The sequence below is a fragment of the Erinaceus europaeus genome, chromosome X, assembly GCF_950295315.1.
Source record: "Erinaceus europaeus chromosome X, mEriEur2.1, whole genome shotgun sequence".
NCBI classification, from domain to species: Eukaryota; Metazoa; Chordata; class Mammalia; order Eulipotyphla; family Erinaceidae; genus Erinaceus; species Erinaceus europaeus.
This window is the reverse complement of record NC_080185.1, coordinates 83,991,371-84,014,267: the sequence shown is the minus strand read 5'-3', so window position 1 is coordinate 84,014,267 and position 22,897 is coordinate 83,991,371. Positions and strand designations below refer to the sequence as shown.

The following is a 22,897-nucleotide window of genomic DNA, read 5'->3' as shown; positions in this document are numbered from 1 at the left end:
GTGGAGAAGTCTGCAGATAATCTTATGGGTTTTCCATTGTATGTGACTTTTTGTTTCTCTCTTGCAGCCTTTTGGATCCTTTCTTTATCCTTACTTCTTCTCATTGTGACTATGATGTGTCTTGGTGTCTTCAGGTCTGGGTTGATTCTGTTTGGTACTCTCTGGGCCTCTTGAATCTTGATGTCCTTTCTGTTATTCAGGTCTGGGAAGTTTTCTTGTATTATTTCCTGTAGAATGTTTGCTTCCCCTTCCTCCCTTTCTTCCTCTGGCAGGCCAATTATACGAATGTTCCTTCTTTTGAGATCATCCCATATGTCTCTGTTGTTGTTTTCAGTGTCTCTTAATCTCTTTTTAAGCTCTTTCACCTCTTTCTTCGTTTTCTCTAACTCATCCTCTGTCTGAGTAATTCTGTTTTCTGCCTTTGTTAGTCTGCTTTCCCTTGCCTCAGCTTCTTTCTTCATTACAGCTATTTCAGCTTTCAGTTCTCTAATTGCCTCAAGATAATCCGTATTTTCCTTGGGGGTCTCAACTGTTGTTTCCCTAATACTGCCATTCCTTTCCTCCAATGTTGTTTTCATTTCTGTGATTAATAAGTTTATTATTGCTTGAATACTTTGCTTATCTATGGTTAATTCTGGCTGATTTGTAGTTTCTTCTGGGCTCTTGTCTTCATTCATTGGAGTAGCAGTTTTATTTGTTTTTGATCTACCCATTTTTTTTTTATTTTTGTGTATCTTTTTTTATGCTCTGTTGTTCCTCAGTTGTTGTGTCTTGAGTACAAGTAACACTGTACTAAATACCTTTATGACAATTGCACTCACCAACCTCCGGAATTACAGTAGCAACTGAAGTAAGTATTGAAGTAGTTTAATCCTTGCCAGTTAGCCAAACAATTTCTCCAGTCTGTGAAAAAATAGTAACCAAATCCCAGTGAGGAAAGAGAAAAGAAAGAAAGGATAGCAAGTATAGACAGTTATGCAAATCTACTCTCCACTGTATATTCTAGGGGTAACAAGAGGGGAAAGGGGACTAGAGCAGAGATATACACATAGGGAGTCCACTCTGAGTCCGATTTCTTCCCCAAAATAATTCACAAATTCAGAAAGGCAAAGAAGAAGGAAGAAGTGTATGACAAGATTTAAAAAAAAAAAGAGAGAGAGACAAGAGAGAGAAAGGTAGAAGAAAAGAAAAAGAGTTGTAATTAAAGAGCAGTGAAAGGAAATTCCCAAATGTGTATCAGTGAATTCAAAAAAGCACGCTGTTTGGTGGTGTGAGGGATCCTGCTAGGCGCTGATCCCCAGGGACTGCTTGGGGCGGGGCGGGAAGGAGGCATGCTTGAAAATTAAAAGGAAGAAAAAAAATTTTTTCCCCTTTTTTCCCTGCTCTAATTCTTAACCCAAATTAAGTTATAGTCACCTCCTTGGTGTCACCACTAGGACCCCTTATTGGCTGGCCTGCTAAAGGCAGAAAATCCTACCGTTTCCAGGAGATGTGGTCAGTGCTCGGCTACTAGCAGCTTCTCAGTCCTCCATCTTCTGGGAACCCCCCCCCCTCCAGACTTTTTTAAAGGATTTCTCGAAAATAAAAACTAGCTCCAAGTCCTTTGATCCAATGAAAGCTGTACTCAAGGATGTCCTCGGATCCGCCCTCAGGGTCGCGGTGGTCCCTGGAGACTCCCAAGAAAAAGCCCCGAGCTACAGTGCTCCCTCCTGGTTCTCTGCCGTTCGCCCAACAGCGCTCTGCAACCGGCGGAGGAGCCGCCTTCCCGGGCGGAGGACAGTGCCCGGCGCACCCGCCTTGCCTGCCGCTGCCTGCGAAGTCTGGAGCAGCCGCCCGCTAGTCCGTGCCACCTTTACTCTAATTCTTAACCCAAGTTAAGTTATAGTCACCTCCTTTGTGTCACCGCTAGGACCCCTTATTGGCTGGCCTACTAAAGGCAGAAAATCCTACCGTTTCCAGGAGATGTGGTTGGAGGTCAGCCGTTAGCAGCTTTTTAGTCCGCCATCTTCCTGCAGCCCCTGTTTTTCTTTTTCTAGGTCTTTAAGATGTGCAATCAGGTTACTTGAGCTTTTTCTTATTTCCTAATGTGTGCTTGTATGGCTATGAACTTCCCTCTCAGTGCTGCCTTAGCTCTGTCCCAAATATTTTGATAGTTTGTGTCCTCATTTTCATTGAACTCTTGAAACATTTTGATTTCTTCCTTTATTTCCTCTTTGACCCAGTAGTTGCTAAGTAGTGTACAGTTTTACTTCCTAATTTTGGGACTATTACTAATCTTTTCTTTATTGTTAAGTGTTAGTTTAATTCCACTGGTCTGAGAAGTGGCTTGGGATGATTTCAATTCTCTTGAATTTGCTGATGCTGTCTTTTTGGCCTAACATATGGTCTGTCCTTGAGTATGACCCATGTGGACTTTAGAAGAATGTGTATTCCAGTTTCTTGTGCTGAATGACTGTTCTTCTTCTTCTTCTAGCATTTGCCCTTCTTCCGTAGCCAGTCAGCAGCATCAGGTTGAGCCTGATGTAAAGTTTCGAGACCTCTTTGAATCTGGAGAGGTGGCAGTCGTTGACTAGGTGTGTCATAGTCTGTCTGGAGCCGCAGGGGCAGTTCGGGTCGTCTCTGGCTCCCCAGCGATGGAACATAGCGGCGCACTGGCCATGGCCTGTTCGATAGCGATTGAGGAGAGCCCAATCATAACGTGCTAGGTCAAAGCCGGGTTGACGCTTGCAGGGGTCTGTGATAAGTTGTTTGTTCTTTACCTCAGCTGACTGCCAACTCTGTTTCCAAGAGACTGGAACACAGAATGACTGTAAGAATGTCCAATAGTTTTAGTTTATTTATCTCTTCATTTAGCTCCCTCATTTATTTATTTATTTTCTGCCTGGATGATTTGTCAAGTTGAGAGAGTGGGGTGTTGAAGTCCCCTACTATGACTGTGTTACTCTTAATATATTGCTGTAGCTCTTTCAGTAGATGTTTGATGTATTTAGATGGCTTCTCATTGGGTGCATAGATGTTAATAATTGTTAAGTACTCTTGATTGGTTGATCCTCTGAGCATTAAATAATGTCCATCCCTATCTTTTTAAATTTTATTTATTTTAAAGTCTATCATGTCAGATATGAGAATAACTGTTCCTGCCCTTTTTTGTGGGCCATTGGCTTGTATGATAGTTTTCCATACTTTCACTTTGAATCTGTGTTTGTTTTGTTTACTTTTGTAGTTTCCTGCAGACAGAGTATTGTTGGGTTGTTTTTTCTGATCCATCTTCCTACTCTGTGCCTTTTCATAGGTGAATTTAGTCCATTTAAATTTATTGATATCAAAGATTGAAGATATTTCAACACCATTATTTTAGATTTTTAGAGTGTTCTGATATATATCATATTTGGTCTATTTATAGGAGACCTTTCAGAACTTCTTATCAAGAGATTGATTTTAAAGAACTTAGTTTATATAATGGTGGAGGCAGATAAGTCTGAAATCTTTAGATCAGATCAAAAGACTGATGACTCAAGAGTTGATGTTGCATCTCATGGCAAAAACTTTTTACAGAAGTAGAATTCTCTCTTCCTGAAAGACAGTAATCTTTTTCTTTAAGGTATTCAGCTGATTGCATAAGGTCTGTCCACACTGTAGAAGACAATCTGCTTTATTAAAGTCTCTTAATTTAAATGTCTCCTCTGAAAAATACATTTCACAAAAGCATGTAATCTGCTTAGGTTTAGGTGTTTACCTAAACGTTTGAGTAGCCAAGTTCATAAAATTAACCATTATAGTGCATATAAGTACTAAATACAAATCCACCTAGTTGTAGAAAGTGTATGTGTATGTCTGTGTATTATAAAAAGATTTTTTTCTTGTGCGAGTATACACACATAAAATGTGAATTGATGGGAGTTGGGCTGTAGTGCAATGGGTTAAGAGCATGTGGCACAAAGCACAAGGATGGGCGTAAGGATTCTGGTTAGAGCCCCCGGCTCCCCACCTGCAGGGGAGTCGCTTCACAGGCAGTGAAGCAGGTCTGCAGATGTCTATCTTTCTTTCCCCCTCTCTGTCTTCCCCTCCTCTCTCCCATTTCTCTCTGTCCTATCTAACAACGACATCAATAACAGCAACAATAATAACTACAACAACAATGAAAAACAACAAGGGCAACAAAAGGGAAAATAAATAACTAAAAATAAAAAATGTGGATTGATAATTTGTGGGGTTATAGCTATATAGCTAAATATATACGGTCCATAAAGAATATTAATACTTATTAATATGTGTGCATGTGTGTTAGAGAGAGACATAGAGAGAGAGAGGCTGATTTACAAAATCAAAATATTTTTATTTGGTATAAAACTTTGTATGTTATAAAATGTCTGTATGGATACTATCCTAAAATAACTCAGATAACGGATAATTTGAAAGTTTAAAATTGGATGGGGCGATATCAGTGGTTATGCAAAAAGACTTTTCTTGCCTGAACCTTTGAATTCTCTGGTTTTATCTCCCATAAGACCATAAAATAGAGCTGAGACATGTTTTAATGTGTGTATGTCTGTCTGTCTCTCTTTCTCTTTCCATATATATAGCAATTTTTAAATATTTTAAGACTGCCATTTATTATACATTTTCTGTTGTAGTGCTGTAAGTGAATATTCCATACAAGCAGCCTGTCCATGAAGAATTCTAATACGTATTGCACTTTTAGAAATGATTCTGCTATCTTATTATGTGAAATAATATATGCACTAAAAAGTTCCCTTTAGGAAATAGAAAAAGCTCCTATTTAAAATATTCTGAAATGGTCGCATATCAGACTTTGTAGTAAAATAAGGGAGCTGTTATATGCTGATCAGTACTTTTTAATCCAGATTTTTAAAGAGCGAGAAGAAGATCTGAGGTGTTTGTCTCGCCCATTGGAATGTTCTTGTTTCCGAACATCTGTTTGGGATGAAACCCTCTATAAGGTGTGTATGTCTTCCTGAGTTTTCTCATTTTAAGAATATGAGAAGAAACACTAGAAAGGTATTATCAAAATGAAAATATTTTAAATTTATTAATAGTAATATGGACATGTTGAACTGGAAAATATTTGCAATAGATTGGTTAAAAATATGAGACTTTACCTTAAAATATTTCAGATTTGATCTTAGATTGGGTCAACATAACCTACCAAATCACACTGAATTTACCCCAGTTTGGTCATGATTAACTTGATATTGATCTTCATGACAACACAGGTTTCACTGGCCATCCTCCATTTTGACCTGTTGTGATATTAATTCTGATTGTAGCTACAGGTATAGTTACAGGATATAATGTAGACTAATTAGAGGAAAGTTTATGAAGGCACTTTCAGAACAAGGCCTAGAACATTAGGGCATCAACTTTTCATCACAAATTGGGCAGCATTTTTTAACCAAGGATTGTTGTGACTGCTAGAAATGCATACCACACTGCTTACGGTAGTAAGTTACAGCAGTTATGTTTTTAATGGCATTGAAATTACCTTACTGGCACATAGGTTCCTTATCTACTAATGTAGTGATTTGAAAAACTGACTTCTCTTGTCTTCTTATAGTCCAACCTTTAGACTGCTTTTGGGGGTCATTGACAATTTTGACTCTGGGAGCGAAAATAAAATTTTTCTGTCACAAGTAGCTATAATCTCAATATTGACTGCATTTGACAATTACCTACAATGAGAAACACAGAAGCCTGAGTTTCCAAGGAGAAAAACTATTGGAATTTAAAATTAGCCATTGACTATTTTTAAAAGTAATTCATATTTTTCCCAGTACTATGATGACCTAGTTTCCCTCTAATAACAGATCATTTTGAGATACCTGCCTAGAAGTACTGTTCTAGATTAATTTGGGCCGAATTTCTCTCAAAGCCTTATTCCCATAGAACAGGTTACCGTGAATAAGGATGGACATGATGCACTGATAAGAACCAACTGCGGTGTGAAGGATGGCAATACATAACATGACCAAAGACAATTGGCAAATCAGAACACTGCTGTGAGTGACAATGTCTCTGCTGTGGTTAGCTTTGGTGCCTTCTCCAAGGTAAATTCAGCAGTGACATTAACACCGACCTTGGAACTTGAAACTGGAATCCCCATGTCTATGTAGTAAAACTAACTGGAACAGAGACATGACACTACTATCTCTTATGTCAATGTTGCATAAAGCTGACTTAAATTTTTCTGTTACATTTTATCCTACAAGTACTCATTACATATCTTCTTGATTATGTTGGACATACAAATAACTAAGACCAGGTTCCTTACCTTTAGTAAGGGAGAGAAGTACATTCTACACCTTACAAGATAAATGAGTGATTCCAAAAGTATTATAATGAAAACTGAAATAAAAAATAAAAAATCCTCAAGAGAATAGAGGGATGGTATAGTTTGTTTCATCTCTTTATATCATTTATATTTCTATGAATGAAATCAGTTCCACGCAAACATAGTATACTATGTTTTTATTACATTGGATCAATGATTTATACAGCTGACAACTTTTAAAAGGATAATGCCACTAATTTCTCTTGTATGTTATTTCATTATGTGTGAGTGATACTTTCAATAAATGGACTCAGGTATATGTTAAATATAGTATATTAGATTTTTATTTTTAGAGAAGTCTTTGTGGTTGAACTTACATATTTGTTGAATGGCTGGATTAAAACCGTTTTAGACTAACTTTACTTTCTAAAACATATTGGAATTTAATGATTTATTTTTACTTATCATGAGAAGAAGTTTCACCAGCATTTTTTCCTTTTATTTTGTTTTATTAGTGATTAAATATTGATTTACAAAATTATAAGTTAGCAGGTATATGGGGCCGGGCAATGGCGCACTTGGTTAAGCACACATAGTATAAGATATGATTCCCTCCATTGGAAACTGCAGTAGTTCTCTTAAGATCACAAATATAGGTTGACTGTTAATACTAAAACAATCTGTCTATCTATATTTTTGCCCAATTTTTTCCTATGGTCCTGCCTTCTTTTCCTTTTAAGTTATACCTACACTTATTATTACTTCTGAGTGTCCTTTTAATTTTCCTCTTCTTTCTCTGGGTACTGATGGAGTTGGAGTTCAGAGCCTTCTAGTCATCTTCCTCTAACCTTTCTCCCCCTCTGGGACTACCAAAATATTTTTTGGGGGTGGGAGCTCTGGCTTCTGTAATTGCTTCTCTATTGGACATGGACACTGGCAGGTCGATCCATACCCCCAGCCTGTTTCTATCTTTCCCTTCGGAGCTAGGTCTCTGGAGATGTAAGGTTCTGGGACACATTGGTGAGGTTATCTGCCCAGGGAAGTCGGGATGGAATCATAGTAGCATCTGAAACTTGTTTCACCAGCATTTTATGAGTTTTTGAAACTTAAAAAAATCAACTAAATGATAAATCATATATTAGCTTCATTGTCACACTTGTGTTAGTATTGTTTGAGATTCAGTTACTGCATTTTGCTCTTTATATGTTATACTATACTTACTCATTTTCAAAGATTGAGAACTTGTTACTTCTTAATAATATTATAGTGCTTGTATTCTGTTAGGCTTGGTCCAGCATTGTTTATCAGCTGATTCCCAATGTTCAGCAACTGGAGATGAACCTAAAGAATTTTGCTGAAATTATCGAGGCTGATGAAGTGCTTTTATTTGAGAGAGCTACTTTTTTGGTGAGAACTTTCTGCTCTATAGATGTACTTCATATTTATTTTCTATTTGGCAACAGAGAACATATTACCAATTTCAGGAAGAGCATTTTCTTCTCCTGTACTTTAGCATCTAGCTTGGTTCTCTCTATGAAGTGGAGATAATACTATCTATGTCATGGGTTTATTGTGTATATTAGAATGGAAAAAGATAATATTGGTTATACCCTAGCAGGAAGCTTAGCATATAAGTGACAAAACTTGCTATATCAGGTAGATTATTGTTTTCCCATTCCTTTGCATCAGTGTCATTTGTTACTAGAATTGTTACTGAATGTCAGCGTTCCTGCTAGTTAGTGCAACTGAGGCAAACAGTCCTAATAGACCATCTTTCTACCTCAACCCATTGGAAAAGGTCACATGCTTGAAATTACTCTAATGTGAATCCTATTAGTGTGAATAGCAACAGGCAAATGAACTATTTTGTTTCATTATAAATGCTATGATAGAAGCCTACTTTTAATAGTGTTTTCCTACCATATCTGACATAAGATCATGCAATCTAATCTAATGTAAGATCCCTTTTATTTTTTTAACTATAATATGTTATTTTGGTTTCTTTTGAAGAATAAATTTATCTGATAGACCATTATCACTGAAAGGGTTGAAGTCAAGCAAGGGGAACCTGTTCTGCCAGTGTTCTAGAAATTACATTTTGAAAGTGATTTTTTTTCCTGGCCTGATTCATTTTAGCACCCTACTAGAAGTTTTACATTTCTGTATTCAGCCTATGGTAATTATGAAATATCATTAATGAATGAAAGTATTTGTATTTTTTTTGCTGTGCTGTGTGATCATCACATATATATATATACATATATATATATATTAAATATTTATTTATTTTCCCTTTTGTTCCCTTGTTGTTTAACATTGTTGTGGCTATTGATGTCGTTGTTGTTGGATAGGACAGAGAGAAATGGAGCGAGGAGGGGGATACAGAGAGGGAGAGAGAAAGATAGACACCTGAAGACCTATTTCACTGCTTGTGAAGCGACTCCCCTGCAGGTGGGGAGCTGGGGGCTTGAACCAGGATCCTTCCACCGGTCCTTGTGCTTTGCACCACTTGGGCTTAACCCACTGAGCCACTGCCCGACTCCCACAAATATTTTTCTTAACTTTTCTTTTTTTTCTTTTTATTTATTTATTCCCTTTTGTTGCCCTTGTTGTTTTATTGTTGTAGTTAGTATTCTTGTTATTGATGTCATCGTTGTTGGATAGGACAGAGAGAAATGGAGAGAGGAGGGGAAGACAGAGAGGGTGAGAGAAAGATAGACACCTGCAGACGTGCTTCACCGCTTGTGGAGCAACTTCCTTGCAGGTGGGGAGCCGGGGGCTCGAACCAGGATCCTTCCTCCGGTGTTTGAGCTTTGCGCCATGGACAAATAGTTTTTTTTTTAATAAATAATAAATCCTAACAGGTTAGAGTGATTTAGTTAAGATTTTAAGTATAATACCAAAAGTCACTTGCCTATAGCCTTCATTAAAACACAGTTCTTAGGTTGGAAAAGATAACAAAGTGGTTTGCATACAGACTCTCATGCTGAGGCTATGAAGCCTGCGGTTCAATTTCCAGCACCACTGTAAGCCAGAGCTCTGTTAAAATGTCACAGCGTGATAAGATACTTCTTCTTCTAGCGTTTGCCAAGATAAGATACTATACTCATGCATTAACAACTGCCCTGTAAACTGTTATTTTTCCCAATAAAATGGTTTGAAAAAAATAATTCAGTAATTCATGTACACCTCAATAATAATTGAAACAAAAGAATAAAATAAACTCAGAATTTTGAAATCTCCTTAATACCATCTACTGAAACAAGAAAATGAATGATTAAATTGAGAAAGAACACTAGTAAACCAAAATATATATTTACATGATCTAATAAAATTATAATCAAGTGTTAGCAAATGAAGAATAATCTAGCTGGTGGAGGAATTTTTTTCTGCCAAGGACCATTTGAATGATTTATAGGATTATTCTCAGGCCATACAAAATGATCAACTTAAAAGTTAACACTAAACTGAAGTTTGAGTCCTGCCTGCTGTTGTCTTGTCAGGGTCAAATCAAATGATTTTTGTGGGCTGTATATATAGATCAGATGTTCCCCAGTCCTGATCTATAGGAATGTTAGAATAATGTAGAATGTTGAACAAGTGCTAAGTCTACCCTTAAAATCAGGGTTATTAAAAGACTGAAAAAATATCTGATTTAAGAAATAGATATGATTATTATTGCTTGGATTTAAAAAAACACTGATCTCTTTTTTTTTTTGTAGGTGATTTCTCATTATCAGTGTAGAGAGCAACATGATGCCCACAGATTTGAGAAAATCAGCAATATTATTAAGCAGTTTAAGCTGAGCTGCAGGTAAGAGATCTTGTGTGATACATTATTTTGAAAGGTTCAGATAATTACTATTTATTAAACTTCTGTATGTTATTAACTGTAGGGTATTGTCTGAGACATATATCCTTAGGCAATTTCATTTTTATGTGAATGTTATACAGTTCAACTACATAGCTCTAGTTTATATTTCCTCTTATATACTAAATTCATTGGAATCATGGTAGCATGTGGGGTCTGTTGAAGGAAATGTCACTAAGTAACATTCATATTCACAATACCGTTCAGTCAAAAAGAAAGCTAAACAACCACATCCAAAAGTGGGGAGAGGATATATACAAATTATTTACCAAAGAAGAGATCCAAAGGGCCAACAGATATAAAAAATGCTAAAAGTCACTGATTATCAGAGAAATGCAAATAAAGACAACTAGATACCATGTTATAGAGATTGTGGAGGTAAAGAAACATTTTTACCCTGCTGGTGGGAATGTAAAATGGTCCAACCCCTGTGGAATGCAGTTTCTGGGACTCTCAGAAGCTAGAAATGGACCTACCCTATGACCCAACAGTTCCTTTCTTGGGGATATATCCCAAAGAAACAAACACACCTATCCAAAGTATGTTCATAGCACAATTTGTCATATCTCAAACTTGGAAGCAAACTAGATATCAAACAACAGATGAGTGGCTAAGAAAAATGTGCTATATATACTTAATGGAATGCTACTCAGCTATTAAAATAGTGAATTCATCTTTATCTCATCTTCGATGGATCTTGAAAGGACCATGTTAAGTGAAGTAAGCCAGAAAGAGAAATATGGATATGAGGTGATCTCACTCATGGGAAGAACTTAAGAAAAAGAACAGGGGAAACACAAAGTTTAGACTTAGACTGATGGTGTACTACCCCAACACTAAACTCTGGAAGGATAGCAGAAACCGGGTTGAGGGTTGGAGGTTTTGAGGTCCTGGTACATGACCTCAAAACCCTCCTAATTTGGCAGTAAAGAGTACTTTGCAGATATCTACCTTGGTGAGATGAGAAATTGTACCCATGTGCCAACAACTGTACTGTAAGTCATTAACCCTTTAATTAAATGAAAGAATGTAAGACAGCTAAATTCTTAAATAAGTCACTTTGATGAGTTATTGTCCTTTAATAAAAAGTCAACAGATCCAAAATAAATGTGAAAAATGCCTAAGCGGTGCCTTCTTTTGAGACTGGGAAAAAATAAACAAAATGTAGGAAATAAATTAGAAAAATAAAGAAAAATTGAACTTATCAAATACCAAGACTTACTGAAAAACTGTAAATGTTGGCATTTTGATTCAGGAACTGTACAAAATAGAGTCCAGAAATCTTCATATACACAGTCTTAGTTTTGGTCAAATACAATTTTAATACTAGTATGAATAGGTGGTTCCACATCATAGATTAGTAAAGTTTTAATAATCATAGTTCTTACACGGCAAAATTGATTTCCAGACAATAGGATGCTTTGTACCTTTGAAACCTTAGTACATCTTAATACTTCCATTTTTGGTTTTAATTAAAATGTATACATTTTAAAGAAAAAAATTTGAGTGATTTTTTATTAATGATTTAACATTGGCTTACAGAATTAAAAGATTTTAGGGGTAGAGTTTCAAATCTGTATGTGTGTATATACAACTCACCACACCCACCCTCATTGTGCCTGTGCTCCCATTTCCTTCTGATAATCACCAAGATGTTCATAATCTGAAGGAAAGTTTAGTTACTATATTTTTGCAAGTTCCTTTGTTTACTAATCTATATTCCACATGTGAGTGAAACATCCCTAGTTGTCTATCACCTTATTTTTACTATTTTTCTTAGCATGAGTATATCCAGTTTCATCCACTTTGGTCTGAAAAGAATATAATCTCTTTAAATGACCATATACTACTTCATCGACTATCACACAATTTCTTTACCTAATCATCTGTTGCTGGACATTTATGTTGATTCTATATTTTGGCTATTGTGAATAGTGCATCTGTGAACATATGAGTGTGTAAATTATTTTAACTTAGTGTTTTCATGTCCTTAGGATATATGCCTAGTAGTAGTATTGCTGGATCATAATATATTTACATTTTTATTTGTTTAAGGACTCTCCATACAGTTTTCTGTAGGTGATGTACCAGTTAGATTCCCAGAAACAATGTACCAAAGTTCTTTTTTTCCACATCTTGACCAAGCCTGATTTCCAGTCTCCTTGATATATAGGCCACTCTCACCAGTATAAGGTGATATCTTGTGGTATAGAGTATTCATATGCCTCTGGACCATCTATATGTCTTCTTTGGAAAACTGTTCAGATCTTTTGCTCAACTTTTTTTGGTAGCTTGTTTTTTTTCTGTTTGTTTTTTGATGAAATGTATAATTTCTTTATATATTTTGGCATCACCTGTCTAACCTATAATATGCAAATAAGTTCTCTCAACTTCTAGGTTGTCTTTTATCCTTATGGATGGTGTTTTGATTCGTAAAATATTTTATTTACTTTTTAATAAATTCATACTTTATTTATAAATAAAGACAGAGAAATTGAATGGGTAAGAGAGCTAGAGAGTGAGAGAGACACCTTCAGCACTGCTTCATAGCTCATTCAGCTTCCTTCCTGTAGGTGGAGATCAGGGGTTTTTGAACCTGGGCCCTTGTACATTGTAATGTATGCAATTTATCAGATGCTCCATTTCCTGGCCCGTTATTCATTCCTTCTGTTCCTCTATCCTTCCATCCTTGCCTCCCTCCCTTGGGCTTCACTGTTCCAGGCAGACTCTTTTATATAGAAAGAGTAACAGAGGGGGGAAGAGAGTTAAGAAACAAAACACCTAGGTGCTGGAAACTTATCCAAATGCAGTAGAGCTAGACTCAACCTGGGTTGTGTGCATGACGAAACAGGTGCTTTGTCTTGCTGGCCCTGTAAAAGCTTTTTAGTTTGGTGTAGTCACATTTGTTTCCTCTTGCTTTAGGTTCTCTTGCCAATGGAGTTGAGTCTTCAAATATATCATTGATGTTAGAATCCTAAAGTATATCATCTATATATTTTCTTATACTATTTTATAATTTCAAGTCTCATATATAAGTCTTCAAGATGGGAATCAGGCGATAGTGCTGCGAGTTAAGCGCATGTAGCACAAAGTGCAAGGAGCAACATAAGGATCCAGGTTTGAGCCCCCGGCTCCCTACCTGTAGGGGAGTCACTTCACAGGCAGTGAAGCAGGTCTGCAGGTCTCTATCTTTTTCTTCCCATCTCTGTCTTCCCCTCCTCTCTCCATTTCTCTCTGTCCTGTCTAACAATGACGACATCAATAACAACAACAATAATAACTACAACAACAATAAAAAGACAACAAGGTCAACAAAAGGGAAAATAAATAAATAATAAAATTTTTAAAATGTCTTCAAGATATTCTGAGTTAGTTTTGGTACATAGTGTTGGCTATGAGATTCATTTACTAATTGGATTGAGAAAGCCAGAAATCAAGAGGGAAGGGGGTGATAGAGAGGCAGACAGACACCTGTAGCACTGCTTCACCACTTGAAAAGCTTTCCCCGTGCAGCTGGGGACTGGGGGCTTGAACCTGGGTCCTTGAGTATTGTAATACATGCACTCAACCAGGTGCGCCACCACCTGCCTCCCGAGATTTGTTTTGCTACGTGTGCCAGTCCAGTATTCCCAAACCATTTGATAAAGTGCTTTCATTTTCCAATTTTGAATCCATTATTAGATGTCCTTGTATAGGTGGGTTTAATTCTGGGCTTTCTCTTATATTACATTGGTCTGAGTGCTTGTTTTTGTTCCAGTACCACACTGTTGTAGTTTCATTACTTTGTACTACAGACTGAGTCACAAGTATGATACCATCTTTTTTTTCTTTCTCTCAGAATTTCTTTGATATTTGTGGTCTCATAAAAATTCTAGTATTGTACAATATTCTTGAAGAATACTATATGGATTTTGATAGATATTACATAGAGTCTGTAAAACATTTTAGGGAAGATGGTCAATTTAATAATCTTTATTTTTTTTATTTACTTTTTATTTAAGAAAGGATAAATTAACAAAACCATAGGGTAGGAGGGGTACAACTCCACACAATTCCCACCACCCAATCTCCATATCCCATCCCCTCCCCTGATAGCTTTCCCATTCTCTATCCCTCTGGGAGCATGGACCCAGGGTCCTTGTGGGTTGCAGAAGGTGGAAGGTCTGGCTTCTGTAATTGCTTCCCCACTGAACATGGACGTTGACTGGTCGGTCCATACTCCCAGTATGCCTCTCTCTTTCCCTAGTAGGGTGTGTCTCTGGGGAAGCAAAGCTCCAGGCCACATTGGTGGGGTCTTCAGTCCAGGGAAGCCTGGCCGGCATCCTGATGGCATCTGGAACCTGGTGACTGAAAAGAGAGTTAACATACAAAGCCAAACAAATTGTTGAGCAATCATGGACCCAAAGCTTGGAATAGTGGAGAGGAAGTGTTGGGGGGGTACTCACTGCAAACTCTAGTGTACTTTCAGGTATATATATTTTTTGCACTTGTTTATGGATACGTGTGAACATATGCTCTCTCTCACAGAATCTGGTGTATATCTAGGTTTTGGGACTTTGTTAGAAAGTGATCCACCTGGGATGGAATTAGAGAATGCTATGAAAAGAAAGGTCTCACCCGAGTAATGAAGCTGAAGGGTTGTCATTCCACACCTGATGTCTCTGGACACAGTCTGAGCTGAAGCATGTTAAGGTGGCAATCATTGCATTGATTAGGTTGTGATCGGCAGATGCAATATTATTTGATATGGATTGGGAGAGGCAGGCGGGAAAGTGGGCCCTATCCTAAGGTTCCAGGACTGGGGGCAATATAGCCTCTATAGTGGAGATGTGAGGTTCCTGCTGTCTTAGGGTTCAAAAAGACAATGGATAGTTAATGTTATCATCACATTATTTGGTAATTGGGTTAACTTTGAAACGTCCTTTTGTTAGGGTTTGCTGTCTAGTACCCAGTATCTTGTAAATAGCTGTGCCACTGGTTGCTTCTGATCTACTTGGCTTCCTGGGCCTGTGGGGGGTGGGCGGGTGGGATGGGACACAGTCTTTTGTTGGTGGGAATGGTGTGTATGTACACTCCTAGTAAGGTGTAGTCATATAAATCACTAGTTAATTAATATGAGAGGGGGAAAATTAATTGTATGTCTCGAATTTTTTAAAACACAGACTGAGTCTTCTTAATATATAGGCTGTGTATTTGATATGCGGACTCTCTCAAAAGCCTAATAGTCTTTATTCTTTCAAATTATACAAATATTAATCTATTTTTGTGCATCTTCGTTTATTGCTTTAAACTATGTCCTATATTTTTCATTGCAAAGATCTTTTAGCTCTTTTCTTAAATTTGTTTTTCTTTGATACAATTATAAATGTATTCCTTCCTTTTATTCCTTTTCATTTCACTCATTGCTGTGTATAGAAATTTCACAGGTTTATGTATACTGAAACTTTATCTTGCCACTTTATAGACTTTATTGATTGTATCCAGTCATTTGGTGGGGGATTTTCTATGTGTATTATACTGTCATCTGTAAATAGTGAATGCTTATCCCCTTCTCTCCAAATTGTATGTAATATTATCTTATTCTTCCCTTATTCCTCTGCAAAGAAGTTAGAACTGTGTTGAACAGCAATGCTAACAATGGATACCTTTGCCCACTTCTGTATTTTAGGGAAGAAGCTTTCAGTTTTTCACCATTAAGTATGATGTTAGCCATGAGTTTGTCATGTATTTTATTATATTGAAGAATGCTCTTTGTATTCCCAACTTATTGAATATTTTTGTCACAAATATATATTGAATTTTTTCTAATGCTTTTTAGCCTTTTTGATATAGTGATGTGTTTTTTGAAAGTTTAGTTAATGTAATATATTACATTGATTGTGTTATATATGTTGAAAAAGCCCTATATCACTGGGATGAGTCCCAGGTGTTTTTGATGGATTATTTTTTGGTGAGTTTTTGAATACTATTTGAAAAGATGCTGTTGTGCATCTACATTCTTCAAAAATGTCAGCCTACTATGTTATTTTTTGTACTGTCTGTCCTACTTTGGGGATCTGAGTGCTAGTGCCTCATAAAATATGTATGCAAATGTCACTCACCCCTTCCGTATTTTTTGCGAGAGTTTGAATACTATGGATGTTAATTCTTGAAAGTCTTGTAGAGCTTGTAGTAAAGCTACCTGGATCTAGGTTTTTGAGCTTTTGGATACTTAACTACTGCTTTGATTTCTGCACTAGTGATTGGTGATTTCTCCTAGGGCAGTCTTGGGATGTGGTATGACTCTAACACTTCATTTCATCTAGTATGTTGAATTTTTATGTGTAAATACGCTTGTAATATTCTACTAGGTTCATTTTTTATTTCTGCAATATAAGTTGTAGTTTTACCTCTGTCAATTAATTTTATCATTGTTTTCTCACTTTTTCTTATTGAACCTAGTATGGGTATTTATTCAATTTATTTATCTCTTAGAAGAACCTGTATGCTCTTGGTTCCCGTAATCATTCATATCATTTTTTGTTTTATTAATTTTGCTCTAATTTCTGTTATTTTTCACCTTTTGTGGATTCTGGGGTCTGTTTGTTCATCCTTTTCTAGTTCCTTCAGAAATAATGTTAGGGTGTTTATTTGAGATCTTTCTTTATTTTTTGCCTCCAGGATTATTGCTGGGCCTGCATCAAGAATCCACTGATCCTGAAGGCTATTTTTGTTCCCTTCTGTTGCCTTTGTTGTTTTATCGTTGTTTTGGTTATTATTGTTGTTATTGATGTCATTATTGTTGGATAGGCAGAGAGAAATTGAGAGAGCAGAGGAAGACAGAGAAAAGGAGAGAAAGACACCTGCAGACCTGTTTCACCACTTGTGAAGTGACCCCTCCTGGAGGTGGGGAGCTGGGGGCTCTAGCCAGGATGTGCTTCACTCCATGTGCGCTTAACCCGTTGTGCTACCACCCAACCCCCTTTGAGATCTTTGGTGATGTGAACCTGCATTTATTTTTTTTTTTTAAATTTTTTATTTATAAAAAAGAAACATTGAGTAGGAAGAAGGATTGGTATACAGAGGTCTGGTAAAAAAAAAAAGGAAACATTGACAAAACCATAGGATAAGAGGGGTACAACTTCACATAGTTCCCACCACCAGATCTCCATATCCCATCCCCTCCCCTGATAGCTTTCCTATTCTTTAACCCTCTGGGAGTTATGGACTCAAGATCACTGTGGGATGCAGAAGGTGGAAGGTCTGGCTTCTGTAATTACTTCCCTGCTGAACATGGGAATTGACATGTTCCCCTAGTGGGGAAAGACTCTGGGTAAGTGGAGCTCCAAGGCACATTGGTAGGGTTGTCTGTCCAGGGAAGTCTCGTCGCATCCTGCTAGCATCTGGGAACCTGGTGGCTGAAAAGAGAGTTAACATACAAAGCCAAACAAATTGTTGAACAATTATGGACCTAAAGGATGGAATAGTGCAGATGAAGTGTTGGGGGGGTCCTCCATTTTGTAGATATCTAATAGGCATATTTTAGTTATATTTCAAAGGGCCTGTAGGTATACTAGTGTTGTTTTGTTTTGTTTTGTTTTGCGTGAGCCTGGATCAGGAAGAGAGTAGCTCCCTAATATGGGAAAGGGATATAAATATTGTTGAGTGTAAACCCCATCGATTTGATGTGATCTGGGGCCCATAATTAGCTTAGGAACCTGTGTGACTTCTGCATCCCTCTGGATCTGAGCTCACATTCTGTGGTCATGAGTAGGAAAATTCCATGCTTCCCCGATATCGACCCATCTTCATCAGTTGTAGCATAGAGTATGTTGTCAATCCTCCCTAAGATCTTATTCTGTGAGGGATCTCTTCGTTGGGGTGATGGTTTCTTTTTCTGTGCAGAAGCTCTTCAATTTATTGTAGTCCCATTGATTTGTTTTTGTTTCAGTTTTCCTTGCAAGTGGGTTTGTATTGTCAAAGAAATCCTTGAGAATTAGGTGGGAAAGTGTTCCACCATTGTTTTCTTCTAAGTATTTGATAGTTTCTGGTCTAACGTCCAAGCCATTGATCCATTTGGAGTTGATTTTTGTTTCTGGTGATATAGAGTGGTTCAGTTTAATTCTTCTTCCAGTTTTCCCAGCATTATTTATCGAAGAGATCCTCCTCCCTCCATTTAATACTTTGGACTCTCTTATCAAATATTAGATGTACATAGGTGTGGGGGGATTAGTTCTTTGCTTTCAATTCTGTTCCACTGATCTGTGTGCCTATTTTTGTTCCAGTATCAGGCTGTTTTGATGATGATGGCCTTATAATATAGTTTGAGATCTGGAAGTGTGATGCCTCCATTTCTGTTTCTTTTCCTCAAGTTTTTTTTGGGCTATTCTAGGTGTTTTATGGTTCCAGTTAAATGACTGTAATTTTTGTTCTATTCTCCTAAAAAAGCTTGGTATAGGGAGTCGGGCAGTAGTGCAGTGGGTTAAGTGCACATGGCGCAAAGCTCAAGTACTGGCATTAGGAACCCAGTTGAAGTTAATTTGTATATGGTTTGGGGGAGAATATTCATTTTGGTGATATTCTTCTAATCCATGAGCATAGGATGTCTTTCCATTTTTTGTTATCTTTTTCTATTTCTTTAAAAAGTGACATAATTTTCAGCAAGTCTTTCAGTACTTTGGTCAGGTTTGTCCCTAGATATTTTATTGATTTTTGTTATGATGTGAATGGGAGTGATTTTTTAATGTCCTCTTCTTTGGACTTAGTGTTTGCATAAAGAAATGCCACTGATTTTGTATATTGATTTTGTAGCCTGACACCTTGCTTTATTTCCTAATGATTTCCAGAAGCTTTCTGCTGGATTCTTTAGGTCTTTCTATGTATACTATCATATTGTCTGCAAATAGTGAGAATTTGACTTCTTCCCTTCCAATCTGTATTCCTTTGATTTCTTTCTCTTGCCTGATTGCTATACCAAGAACTTCCCATACTATGTTGAAAAGTAATGGTGGTGTAGTGGCTCTACACATAGACTCTGAGGCAGACAGAGCTTCAGGTTTAAAGCCTGCCCTCACCAGAAGCCAGTGGGTCACTGCTCTGGGGGGTAAAAAAGACTTTTTTTTGTGGTATGGGAGGTGGCAGAATGGTTAAAGCATTGTAATCTCAAGCGATTGAACTCAAGTGAGGTCCTGAGTTCAGTCTACAGCAGCACATGTACCAGAGTGATGTCTGGTTCTTTCCCTCCTCCTATCTTTCTCATGAATAAATAAAAAAAATTTTTTTTTGCTTAATCTTTTCTTTTTTTTATTTAAGAAAGGATAAATTAACAAAACCATAGGGTAGGAGGGGTACAACTCCACACAATTCCTACCACCCAATCTCCATATCCCACCCCCTCCCCTGATAGCTTTCCCACTCTATCCCTCTGGGAGCATGGACCCAGGGTCATTGTGGGTTGTAGAATGTGGAAGGTCTGGCTTCTGAAATTGCTTCCCCGCTGAACATGGGCGTTGACTGGTTGGTCCATACTCCCAGTCTGCCTCTCTCTTTCCCTAGTAGGGTGGGACTCTGGGGAAGCAGAGCTCCAGGACACATTGGTGGGGTCTTCAGTTCAGGGAAGCCTGGCCGGCATCCTGTTGACATCTGTACCAGAGTGATGTCTGGTTCTTTCCCTCCTCCTATCTTTCTCATGAATAAATAAAAAAATATTTTTTAAAAAAAGGATAAAAAAATAATGGTGATAATGGACAGCCCTGCCTAGTCCCCGATCAGAGGGTGAATGATTTTATCTTCTGTCTGTTGAGTGTGATGTTGGCTGTAGGTTTGCTGTATATGGACTCCACTATCTTAAGGAATTTTCCATCTATTCCTTTTTTTTTTTTTTTAGTTTTTTCAGCATGGATGGGTGATGACTTTCTCTGCATCTATTGAGATGATCAAGTGGTTTTTGGTTTTGCTTTATTGATGTGGTGGATGACGTTGATTGACTTACATATACTGAATCAGCCTTGCATTCCTGGGATAAATAGCACTTGGTTGTGATGGCCAATGAGTAATAAGGCTGAATGGCTGACATTCCACACCTGATGTCTCCGTACACAGTCCTAAGTAAAGCATGCTGAGGTGGTATGTTTGGCATTCATTAGGTTGGGATCAGGGGATGCAATATCATTTGGTATGAACTGAGAGAAGCATGCAACTAAGTGAGCCCCACCTTAGGGTTCCAGGACTGAGAGAATCATAGAGGCTTTATAGAGGAAGTGGGAGGTCTTAGGTTTAAAGAAGGCAAGAGATAGTTATTGCTATAATCAAATTATTTGGTAATTGGGTTAACTTTGAAAATCCCACTGTTAAGATTTGCTGTATTATACACAATATCACCATAATTTATGTCCTTTGACATTATTTATATATAGCTGTGACTTATAAAGTAAAGCCACCGGCTGCTTCTGTTCTCCTGGGTCTAAGCTTTTAGAACAGTCAGTATTAAAATGAAAGGAAATCAAAGCAAGATCTGACTGACTTTGGAGTAGGGCACCAAAGTAAAAATCTCTGGGTATAGGGTGAGAGTAGATGGTCAGCTTCAGTGGCGGGGCTGGGCGAGTACCCAAACAGTCCTTTGATGGAAGGAATGGTGTTTATGTACACTCCTATCAACTTGTAATCTCATAAATCACTATTTAATTAATATGAGAGGGGGGAAAGTGATAGAAAATCTCAAACCTTTTAATGCACAGACCATAGACTGAGTATATGTTCCTTCAATCTAAGCACTTAAGACTTCAAACGTGTAATCAGACTAAATTTTAACAGTGGTCTCAAATTGTTAATACATTTCTAATAATAACTTGTTCTTTGAAATATTGAGCTTTCTAGTATCCTTTCTTTACCCTAGCTTCTTTTCACTGTAACAGTGATGTGTCTTGGTGTCTTCAGGTGTGGGTTGATTCTGTTTGGAATTCTCTGGACCTCTTGAATCTTAATGTCTTTTCTGTTGTTTAGGGCTGGGAATTTTTCTTTTATTACTTCCTCTAGGATGTTTACTTCTCCTTCCTATCTTTCTTCCTCTGGTAGGCCAATTATGCCAATGTTACTTCTTTTGTGATCATTCCATATGACTCTGTTGTTGTTTTCAGTGTCTCTCAATTTCTTTTTAGCTCTTTTTTTAAAACTCCTTTTAGTTATCTCTAGCACATCTTCTGTCTGGCTAATTCTGTTTTCTGCTTTTGTTAATCTGTTTTCCCTTCCCTCAGCTTCCTTCTTCTTCAGTTAAGTTACAGTATTAGCTTGTTCTGCTAGCTATCCTTTTAGCTCAGCTATTTCAGCTTTCAGTTCTTTAATTACATCGAGGTAGCTGGTATTTTCCTTGCAGATCTCACCTGTTGTTTCCCTATTTCTGATAGCCTTTTCCTCAATAGTTGCCCTCATTTCTGTAATTAATAGTTCCATTATTGTTTGAATAGTTCTCTTATCTATAATTGCTTCTGAGTTATTTGGAGTTTCTTCTAGGGTCCTGTCCTCATTCATTGTGCTAGCAGTTTTATTTGATCTTTATTTGACCCTTTTTTTTTTTTGTACTGTTGGTGTGGTTTGTATTTTTCTGTCCTGTTGCTCTTCAGTTGTGTTGTGTGAGTATATGCCATAGTAGAATCTTTTCTCAGATGAATTTACAAACCTCAGAAAGTACGATAGCATCCAAAGTAAAGATTAATGCAATTCAACCAAAACTAGTTAGTCAAGCAACACCTCCACTGTAAAAAGAAAAACCAACAGTACAAAGGGAAAGAAAAGAAAAAAAAAAAAAAGAAACAAGGAAAGGTAAGAATAGACATGTATGAAAATAAGCTGTCGCCTATAAATTCAAGATATAGTGGGAAGATAGAAGTAAAAAGGAGACACAGGGAAAGAGAAGAGAAAGAGAAGAAATGTCATTCAGTGCCACGGGGAAGAGAGAGAGGAGGTCCGGGGTGAAGAGGGAACACAAATCTTTATTTGCGCTGGCACCTCTGAGTTGGGTGCGAGAGAAGCAGGTTGGGTCACGTGGAGGTAGTGAAAATGGCTGCCTCACACAGTAACCTTTCCTGCGTCTAAACACTGAAGTGAAGCGCTGGCAAGAGAGAGGGGTGAAGCGCCGGCAAGAGAGAGGAAGCACTGGCAAGAGAGGGGAAGCGCTGGCAAGAGAGAGAGATGCGGAAGAAGAAGGGCTTTTATAGGAGTAGCTTTCGAGAGAATGGGAAGGGGGAGGAGTAACCATAGCACTCCAGGATAGGATAATAACTCTCGTGAGAATGGGAGGGGGAGGAGTAACCAAAGCACTCCAAATATCACGGGGAAATAGACAATGTCCTGAGGGCACAACATGGCGGAACAGGCACTCCGAGAATGTCCCAACTCTCACGGGAACTAGCAGTAGTCTGAGGGGACAACATGGCAGATGTGACTGCATCTGGACAATTTCCCAGCAAAGAAAGAGTCCATTCTCAGCCAGACTTCTTCTAGAAGATAATTCACAAATGAGTGCCAGTGAATTAAGAAGGAAAAAAAAAAAGTTAAAGGAAAGTGATTTTTCAGATCAGCTTTAGGGAAAGAAAAAGAGAAGTAGAGAAAAGGGGGGGTAAGTCTCTCCCAGAATGTGCAGCACACCCAATCACCTATCAATGAAAGAAGTAGCAATGGCTACTTTTGCTAAAGTGGGGGGGGGGGAGACATGCACCAGCAATAATAATAATTGAATAAAATTAAATAAAAATCCCTAACAG

The 22,897-nt window shown here is 37.6% G+C and overlaps 1 protein-coding gene across 1 annotated transcript in view; it reads left to right on the top strand.

The window, feature by feature from the left end:
• LOC103125960 (ras-related GTP-binding protein A) overlaps positions 1–22,897 on the top strand; it is a 67,160-nt gene that overhangs the window by 40,022 nt on the left and 4,241 nt on the right. Inside the window, exons 6-8 of the mRNA XM_060183358.1 lie at positions 4,866–4,961; positions 7,574–7,696; positions 10,012–10,103. Of these exons, the coding sequence (XP_060039341.1) occupies positions 4,866–4,961; positions 7,574–7,696; positions 10,012–10,103 (311 nt within the window). The remainder of the gene's footprint in view (positions 1–4,865; positions 4,962–7,573; positions 7,697–10,011; positions 10,104–22,897) is intronic.